General features: G+C 42.4%; 1 protein-coding gene across 1 annotated transcript in view; it reads right to left on the bottom strand.

The window, feature by feature from the left end:
* LOC106958734 (IQ motif and SEC7 domain-containing protein 1-like) overlaps positions 1-2,527 on the bottom strand; it is a 68,932-nt gene extending 66,405 nt beyond the window's left edge. The window contains exon 1 of the mRNA XM_015050787.1: positions 2,229-2,527. Within this exon, the coding sequence (XP_014906273.1) occupies positions 2,229-2,515 (287 nt within the window). The 5' untranslated portion in view covers positions 2,516-2,527. The remainder of the gene's footprint in view (positions 1-2,228) is intronic.
* Between the last annotated feature and the right edge of the window lie 7,367 nt (positions 2,528-9,894).

Below are 9,894 nucleotides of genomic sequence, written 5' to 3'. Positions count from 1 at the left end.
GTTATTGTTATAGGTTAATTTTCTACAACAGAACAGAAATAATTTCTATTTCTTTGCAGATATTAAATTATTCAACTTTTTAAAATTTTGTTGTGCTTTCTTTCATGCACAATGAAAGTCTATCTGAGGTTTATAATTTATTCTTTCTAACACAGAGGCAGAACGGATTAAATGGATCAGAGCAGAGAAAGGCTGAAGAGTCGGAATATGATCCCGCTGATCTGGGCAAAACGATGATGAATGAATGAAACAGGCAGAAATGGATTTTCCCAGAATCATTTCCATCCAGAGGAGAATATGAAGGTAAATAATGTTGAGTTTCTGACAGCTCTGACTGGAAGAGGCGTCCATGGCGACGCTCACTTCCTGTTTGTGTTTTCACAGGATGACTCTGAGGCCTGACGGCTCAGAGGAACAACGGCAGGTTGACCTCTGACCTCTCAGAACGACACGGAGGAAAACGCCTCAGCGCCGTCTGATAAACGTCTCATCCTGTAAGAAACAAGGAAACTAACTCAGCTATGAAAGTCTGATGATTTAAAAAACTCAATAAAATCTGGAGTTTTATTTTCTAGACTTAGGACGACATCAGCAATGTCCTCAGAGCAGAAATGGGGTTAAAGGTCATCTCCACACAACTCAGAGGGAGAGAAAATCATTTTTACATCCAGATAATAAAATTAAATGAAATATTGCTGAATCTGCTGTGTTTCCTTCACTTATTGTTACATTTTTGTATATTTTATTGTTTATTTTCATTTTTTTTTTTTTTGCATTTGCACCTGAAAGTCACTCAGGAGAACGGCAGACGGTTTACACTTCGGTTCAGATCAAAGCAGCTTCATGTGTCAGAACGGCCTAGTCCATGTCCAGAACTGAACAATATAAAGTATCTGCAGTAGGAATGGAAAGTTCTCCATCCAAACTGATGCAGCTTTCAGCAGATTTTAAAGAAGAACGGGCAAAAGTTTCAGAGCGACCCGTCTGCTTCAACACATCGTCTGATTCGGTCGTCGGACCAGAGAGACGTCAAACCGCTGCAGGACTCTGGACCTGCAGGAATCGGCTTCTATTCAGGACTCAGGAGGGGAAGGAGGAAAATGTCTGCCCCCCCGTCATGATGACAAATGTTACTGGACGATAAATTCTCCCAGAAGTCATTGCGATAAACGATAACTGTTGTTTGAGACCATTTTCAAGTAATCTGGTAATGGCATATTAATTCAAGAACATAATAAACTTTAAGTCCTAATGAACATTTAACACCAGAACTGGAAGACTTTAAATATACAAAATAAATAAAACAACAAAAATAGCAAATAGGATGAATTATGAAGTCTCTGTAAAAAGTTTGAGACCAAAACACCAGATTTAAGACTTTTATTGTTTTTGGTAGAAAGAAAGAAAATCAATAAATCATGTAAATGGAAATAAATGAGCTCATTTTAATTTATTATGTGATTAATTGATTCACTGCAGTAGGTCCATGCCACACTTTCCAGATTTTTATTGGTAAAAAAAAATGCAAAAAATCAATTTCTGCACAAGTTTGTGTTGGATTGTTTCATAAAATCCTAATAAATCAGATCAAAGTTTGAACAACAACTACCGATTCTTTTCCAAACCTTTCTGGACTTTACTTTAACTAGGCCAAAGTAAAACAGGGTGCACCTTCTGTTCTCCATCCAAACATCTGGCCCCCCAGTCAGGAGGTTTCTGGTGTTTGAAAACCATTTTCCCCAAAGCAAGAGATTCAACCAACACAAACAAAATGCCTGAAACGAGCAACCACAGGAAGAGGAGCATCATGACCCCCATCACCACACACACACACACACACACACACACACACACACACACACACTGCTCCCAGGATCCTGAACAGAGCCGCTCAGATCCAGGAAAAAGTTTCCGCTTTCCAAACATGTTTGACTCTCAGGATTTCCTCACATCTAGAAGTTCAAGGTCCAACAGAGACACGGAGACAAACTGCGAGGACAGACAGGCGCAAACAAAAGCCGCTAAAAATGTAACTAGCGGCCGAATCGCCCCCATTCGCCCCGCTTCTGATGGCGCTAAATCAGCGCCAGAACATCCGGAGCGGCGCCGCTGCTGGCGCATTTCATTAAGACCCACAACCAGCAGCTGCGCACAATCAGCACGAAGCGGCGCAGCGGTGCGTCAGGACGGGCACGCACACACACACACACACACCGCGGGTTGCTCACCAGTACAGCAGCTTGTTGTTCAGGATTGCGGGGGTTTTGTCCGAGGCGCAGTTGATGCACCACATTGTTGCTGCTGCGGATCCGCCGCGAAACGAACCGGGAGGAAGAGACCGAACCGAACCGAGCCGACCTGAGCCGAACCGAGGGGACGCGAGGCGAGCTGGCGGCGGACCGGAGATGGAGCCGCGGTGCAGCGCTGCCTCTGCCGCTCTGACGGAGTCCTTCCTCCCAGCTCTGCCTCCCTCCTCTTCCTCCTCCTCCTCCTCTTCCTCAGAGAACAGCATCATCAGCAGAGGCGGTGCTGAGATCCTGATGGACCGGGGCCCACGGCCCACATAAATAAATACCTTCTGGGTTTGTACACAGACTTAAGTAAAGGTTTAATTTAATCTCAGATGTTGAATTTTATTCAAAGTTTACAAAACAGCTGAGGAAATTGGTGCTTTATAATTTATCCAGAAAAAATTAATTTAGGGGAAGCTAAGAGTGCTAAATGTTTTCAAAGTTAACAAAAGAACAAACATAAAAATCAGCTCCTCTATTAGCAGAAACGTGCCACCACTGCCTTTTAAACTATGGTCCAAATTCAGAGCAGCTGGTCACTGAGTTTACACCAGAGACCTCCTGCTGCTGTGTAGCCCCCAAATATGTCATTCATGTCTACTGTGTGTGCTATTAAATGCTATTAAAGGAACAGAACTGGTTTATGTTTTCTAATAACTCTAAGCAGCAGACCTGTTCACTATTCACAGGTTTTCTGTGGAATCTGACTCCAAATTATTCAGTTTTTCATAGAGCATATTTGAAATATTCAAAAGAAAATGGAGCTGGGAAGGTGACATGTAAGAACTGACATGCTAATAGGTTAGCATTTTCAAGGCAGCCAATCCAATCAAGCAAGAAAAGGAAAAGTTTCTGACATGAAAAAGAGCAAAAGAACCATCCAGGTGTGGAGGATTCAGAAAAAATAATAAATAAAAAAAACATGAGAACCGCTGGTCTAATAAAGTACGGGGCAGCATTCATGTCCAAACTTCGATCACAGTCATCATCTGTTTTGTTTTTATTTTTTTGGCAAACTTTTCTTATCTTTTCTTAACAAAAAAAGGATTTGGGTCATCCTCTCTTTGAAAACATTTCCTGTATTTAGATTTTATTAGTTTTATACTCAAATAAAAAAGAAAGCAAAAAGTGTGATCACTAAAAAATGTGTACTTTGTGTTGAACCTATAAATTTTCCTTCTGAAAAGACTGTCAATAAAAACTCCAAATAAAAACCATTCTTCAACTGTGAACACAAAATTTGTTCACATGTTGGACATCGTTGTGCTCAATAAATGTAAAAAATGATTGAAAAGTAAATAAAAGTGAGAAAAAATATTTTAAAGTCGATGTTTTTTCCTGTGGCTAGAAGCCGATGGTGTTTCCAAGGTTTGATTTGGACTAAATGATTTCTTCTCTTTAAATTGAATGTTTATCACAGGCAGCAGATTTTAAATAAAAAACACTGTTTCTGTTTTCAGATAATGAGTGAGAAAATGTCGCTGCTTCTGTCGCCGTGACGACGGAGGAAGCAGAGAGGAGCTGACAGGAAGCTGACAGCGGCCGTGACGAGCGGCAGCCGGCGGGCGTCTCAACGCCGTGATGTGCTGCAGCCTCAGGGCGCAGGCCGAGTGGGGCAGAATGCCGCCGGCGAAACCTCCCCACACGCAAACAGAACCGCCAGAAACACGACTCCGCCTCAGAAAACCGATCCAGGAATCAGTCCTGATCTGCTCCTCGTTTTACTAAATTAATCTGAGAGAAACCTGAAACGCCGTCCTGCTCTCAGTCTGGAGGCTGTTCAGCTCCTCATAATGATGATTATCTCCCTTCATCATTAAAGAGCCAGTAGGAGGTAAAATTAACTCCTTTGATCTTTCCAACATGTTTTAATGTTTTTAACTCAACAAAAACAAACCTGGAGAGTTGCTTTGATTCTGGCAACCAGTCAGCTTCAAAACGCCTTGGTGGACCTAGCCCCGCCTTCAAGGCACAGCTCCGCCCCCACTCAGCTCCTTCAGACTAGCCAGCAGCAACTAGCAAACACCTGGGGAAACAGCTGAGCTCATTATAGGAGCTACTTACATGTTGGATGACCTCCAGGAGGCAGAACTCCAGAAAGAGCAGGAGATTTTAAAGAGACAGCGGCCCAATTTCAAGGTTTTACATCAGGAAGTAAATTTTCTTCTAAGTCATATTTGCTATATTCAGCATTTTATAACATCAGGAGGTAACATAGTTATTTGATTATGCTCTAAAACGGCACAATGTGCCTGGAAAACACATCATACTGCCATCTAACGTTAATCCGTCCTGTTCTACCGATGGACATAAAAACTGATAATACACATTTATGAACAGAACGCCAGAAGGTTTTCAATCTGTTAAACTCATGACAATAAAACCGACATAGAGGTCCACAGAACCCAGTATTCACCAACTTCCCTTTCTGGTCTCCAGTGGGACCGTTTTTAGGGTCGGACCGAACCGGACCGTCGGTTCTGTCGGACCTGCAGATCCAGAGTTTTCCTGCCAACACAAACTCTCGTCCTCGTCATAATTCTCTCTCTCCTCCCATCCTTCAATCTCAGGGCAGTTACCGTGGGCAACAAAGTGTGAAACATAAAAGCGCTTCCCCTTGGTTTCCATGGTAACTGGAGTCAGGGGGCTTGCATGGTTTTTTTAACGCTCTGTGACAAAATGACCCACACTTTCTTCCTCCCCTCCTTCCACTTACTGTCATCCTCTCATCCTCCTTCACCCCACTTCTCCTCACTGGCATTTAGGTTCACATGCCTTTTAGTCTCCCTGCATCTCTCTCTATGCTTCACCATCCATCCATCCATCCATCCATCCATCCATCCATCCATCCATCCATCCATCCATCCATCCATCCATCCTCCCCCCACAGTGACTCTTCAGCCTGGGGACAAGCTTCTATAATTCATCGCTGGTTGTCATAAGCTGCTACCCTTCTCTCCTCCTCTCCTTCGTTTGTCAGCAGATCCCTCCACACATCTCTCAGGTATTCAACTTTATGAAGATAAGGAGAGAAACCTGCATAAAGTCTGGCTTTTCCCAGTCAACAGTCTCAACTTTGAGCACCAAACCTTTACAGCCTAAGACAATAATTAAAGTCAGTTTCTGTCATGAAAATGTTTAGAATTAGCTAAAATGCTAAGGTTGGCTAACATGCTATCAGAAGTAAGTGGGCTACAACAATCCTGTTAAATAACATTGACTTACTCTATTTCAATGTGAACCTAGCTGCTAATGTTGATCTACTGCTACGTACTGCATCTTGTATGTTAACAGCATAAGCTAAAATGCTCAGATATCACTAGCATGTTGATCTGCAGGAACATAATCAATCTAGTAAACAGCAGAGTGTAAAATGCTGATAGGTAAAATGTTGTCAATAGCAGGTGTGCTATAACAATCGTGTTGACTAATATTAACTTAATGGAGTATCAGTTTATTTTTTGATACAAAAAATAAAATCAGTTTATTTTAGAGTGCTGTCAGTCACTCTAAAAATAAATTAGCAGTTTATTTTTTGTATTAGCAAAAAGGCTAATGTTAGCATAGGGGCTATCACTAGCATGTTGCTCTATAGTATCGTACTCCATCCCATACACATTAGCATGTTCATTATGATAATTATGTACTCCATGTAAAACAGCAGGGTGAAAGCTAAAATGAGCTAAAATGCTAAGGTTAGCTAAACTGCTGTCAATAGCATGTGGTTTATCTTTAGCATGTTGATAGCACTGACTCCTACATTCATGCTAAATTTATCTTCAGGATTTTTTAACACCTGACTCATTCATTGGCTAAATATGTTGCCATGGTAACTCAAAACGCCAACAGAAGCGGCGCTCTCCTTGCATTGCGACAGCAAGTCCTGGTAATATCATGATGCAGAAGTTCTGCAGGATCAATAAGCTGATAGTCGTGATCCAGAAATCTAAAGAGACAATAAAAAGAAACGCTAACAGGACAGAAAATTAACCTCCATCAAGAAAAAAAAGATTTAAAAAAATCATCAATAAGAAGTTAAAGAATGGGACGAAGAAGAGGAGTAAAAGAAAATGAATGAATGAGGAGAGATAAGAGGAAGAAAATGTGATTAATAATGCAAACAGCAGCTCTTCCTCCCTTTATTCATTCCCCACTTTCTTTACATCCATTATTCACCGATGACTTCATCTTCCTCCTCCGTCGCCAGTTTTTTACTCCCACTTTCTGTTTGTCCTTTTCTCATTTGTTTCTGATTAGATGTTAAAAAAATAAAATACAACAATAAATAAAACGTTTTTAACCCTTACAGGCCCGAAGAGCAGAACTGAAATTAATCTGGAAAAAGGCAACGGTAAAAAATAAATACATTCAATTTTACTACTTATTGAAAAAAATAAGTTAATTATGAATCTGAGAGCTGCTGCAGGTCGATGCAGAGACTGAAAGAAATCAGATTTTGCATCGAAGAGTCAATTTATGAAGCAAAAATTTCAAAAACTATTCAGCCAGAAAACCTGAGTGGTTCGGAAGGCCGACAGGCCTGAACCCGACCAGAACCTCAGAACTGTTCTTCTTCAGTGATGCCGAGTTTGTATGTTGACTGAACACGTTTAGCATGTTGTCAGTCAGTGAACTGCTCTGTTTATCACAGCCTGATAAAATTATTCCAACTCGCATCTCAGTGTGTTAATGAGTCGTCAGCATTAAATGCAGGTGAGCATAAATGAGAGGAAATGCCCCAAACGACGGACATTACTAACTTACAGTAGTTGTATTAAAATCATCAGTTCTCAGTGAGAAAAGAGCCTCTAAATAAAACAAACATGGTGAACAATAAAGACACCAGAACAGGATTTTCCTAAAATAAGTTTTTATAAAAAACAAAAGACCGCGATTCATATTTAGTGTTCAAAGGACAAATAAAATAATTTATTAATATTTTGGTCACAACCAGAGGAACATGAAGCTGCAGCTGCATCCATGAAGACAAACTGAGCCTTCAGAAATCAGAAAGCAGCGGGTTGAACGGGGGGCGGTGTGAGCTACAACACGATGCGCCAAAATAAAACCTGATGGCTGCAGGCGGAGAGAGACGAACTGCGGTGGCTGCAGATTGGAAATGATGTAATTAGCCCCGTGGTGCCCAAAGCGGGTCCTGGAGCCCCGGCATCCTGCATGTTTTAGTTCCCTGCCTGGTGGTGGTAACAGCCTTTCAGCAGGTCAGTGTTCCTCTTAGGCCTCTAATGATCCATCATTGGATCCAGGTGCGTTAAACCAGGGAGAGAATAAAACATGCAGGATGCCGGAACTCCAGGACCGACTTTGGGCCCCCCTGAGTTAACCCAACTGTAAGACAGTTAAATAGTCTGAAGGCGACATGCGCAGTAGAGTGGCAACGTGACTTATTACGTGAGGACAAGAGACTGTTTGATGACTATGACGTGTGGATGGACGTCACAGTCAGGGTCTGTATTTGCTCGTTCTTTTCTCTAACCATTCGTCGCAGAGCCCAGATCAGCTCTTGTTCTTCTCGCTAGTGTAGCAGAAAACTTGTAGCTCCTCCTCAAACCTGAGGCAGCTACAGCAGTCACGGCCCGTAGAACGACTTCTGCATCCACAGAGACCCAGACGGTCACCGGCAAAGCCCTGATGGCCGCGGTCGACCGCCGTTTCATCGACATGACCTCAACTCAGAATTGGACAACGCAGAAAACTTATAAACGTCTTCCATGTTGTAAACAGAAATGATTCAAAACTTAAGAAACAAACTATAAGTTAAGAAAAGTTGCTTAAAAAAGCTAAATATTAAAAACTGCTCAGTTCAAACAGTTTTTCACCTTTTAATTGCAAAATATATATAAAAATAGTTTATTCATCAGATAGATTGATTTTATTTATGCAGTTTAAAAACATTCCCAGGTTCCTCAGGGTTAGTTTAGTAAGCTGTTTTTGACAGAATGTTTGTGTCAGTATAAATGAGACGTTTATGAAACAATGTTTTGATGCCTAAACTATTCTCCAGATGTTAGACTGGCCTAGTCAAAGTCCAGACCGCTAAGTGAGCGACTGCAAACTTCAACTGACCTAGGCGAAGTATGGGAGGAAAAACAGGTCAAAGTTTCTCTACAGAAATGATAGGAATGGATAAAATCAGAAAAGGAGCGGCGCTTTAAACTCCTGAAGAGCCGGTCTGTTGTTTTCCTGCTTTCAGGTGAATATGAGCGTTTGAGTGAGAGGATCTTCCCACCAAATATTCTGGACAAAGTTTCATCCCAAATTAACAAAAATCACTCAGATGATTCTTTTAAACGTCCAGCAGCAGCTAAAGTGTTTCTAAAAGCGACTCCACGGCTACAGTCTGAGTTCTGAGAACAGATGAAGAGTTTCTACCCTCTTCTTCTTCTTTCTGCTCTTCATCCCTCGTTCAAGTGATAAACTCAGCTCCAACAGAGAGGAAGAGGAAGGGTGGGAGGAGGCTGTTGCCTTGGAAACGGCTGGGAAGGGAGGGGCAGGAAGGAGGAGGAAGAAGAGGAGGAGGAGGGGACAGGAAGGTGGTCACAGAAGTCAAGTGAAGTGTTGCCATGACAACGCAGGTTTCATGCTGTCGCTTGGTGTGTGTGACTTTGGCACTGAGTGGGAGGGGCTCTGCTTCAGAGGCATATGGAGGGGAACACACACACACACACACACACACACACACACACACACACACACACACACCCCTGCAGCACTTCTGAGGACATCAAACTGATTTCCAGTTATTTCACAGAGATTTAATTTGACCGTTTGGAAATTTTTCACGTTTCAGATGATTTTTTTCCTTCAAATCTGCAAAGAAAAAAAAAGGGAGAAAATCAGCTGGAAACCGAGAGGATTTCAGAGAGAAAAGGCATCAGAGCTGAAATATTCTGGAGCTCAAAGTGATGACACAGACACAGCGCCACCTGCTGGCAGCAGAAATTAACTCAGGAATTCATCCACCACTTTCCTAAAATCCCTCCAGTTTCACTAAACATTTATTTTATTTAAAGCAAAATGGGAAATATCCACGTTTCCTTAAACTGGTTTCAGACTCAATTCACCGTGAAACTGGTTTTTAGGTGCAGATTAAACTTCCTGCTTCCTGCAGAGACAGGAAGTCAAAGAGGATCCAGGAGTCCAATCAGGCGTCCAGCCTGTGTGTTTGAGCTGGTCTGAGTTGGGTTCAGGTTCAGGTCAGATTCAGGTCGGGTTCAGGTCAGGTTCAGGTCCAGGTCGGGTTCTGGTCCATGTTGGGTTCAGGTTCTGGTTCAGGTCGGGTTCGGGTTCAGGTTCAGATCAGGTTCAGGTTCAGGTTCAGATCTGGGTCAGGTTCAGGTTCTGGTTCAGGTCGGGTTCTGGTCCAGGTTCAGGTTCAGGTTCAGGTCGGGTTCTGGTCCAGGTTCAGGTTCTGGTTCAGGTCGGGTTCTGGTCCAGGTTCAGGTTCAGGTTCAGATCAGGTTCAGGTTCAGGTTCTGGTTCAGGTCGGGTTCTGGTCCAGGTTCAGGTTCAGGTTCAGATCAGGTTCAGGTTCAGGTTCTGGTTCAGGTCGGGTTCTGGTCCAGGTTCAGGTTCAGGTTCAGAT

Source organism: Poecilia latipinna, unplaced genomic scaffold (assembly GCF_001443285.1).
Source record: "Poecilia latipinna isolate Pla-1442-1.1 unplaced genomic scaffold, P_latipinna-1.0 Scaffold1010, whole genome shotgun sequence".
NCBI classification, from domain to species: Eukaryota; Metazoa; Chordata; class Actinopteri; order Cyprinodontiformes; family Poeciliidae; genus Poecilia; species Poecilia latipinna.
Note: the sequence above shows the minus strand (reverse complement) of the source record. Positions and strands in the feature narration are given on the sequence as shown.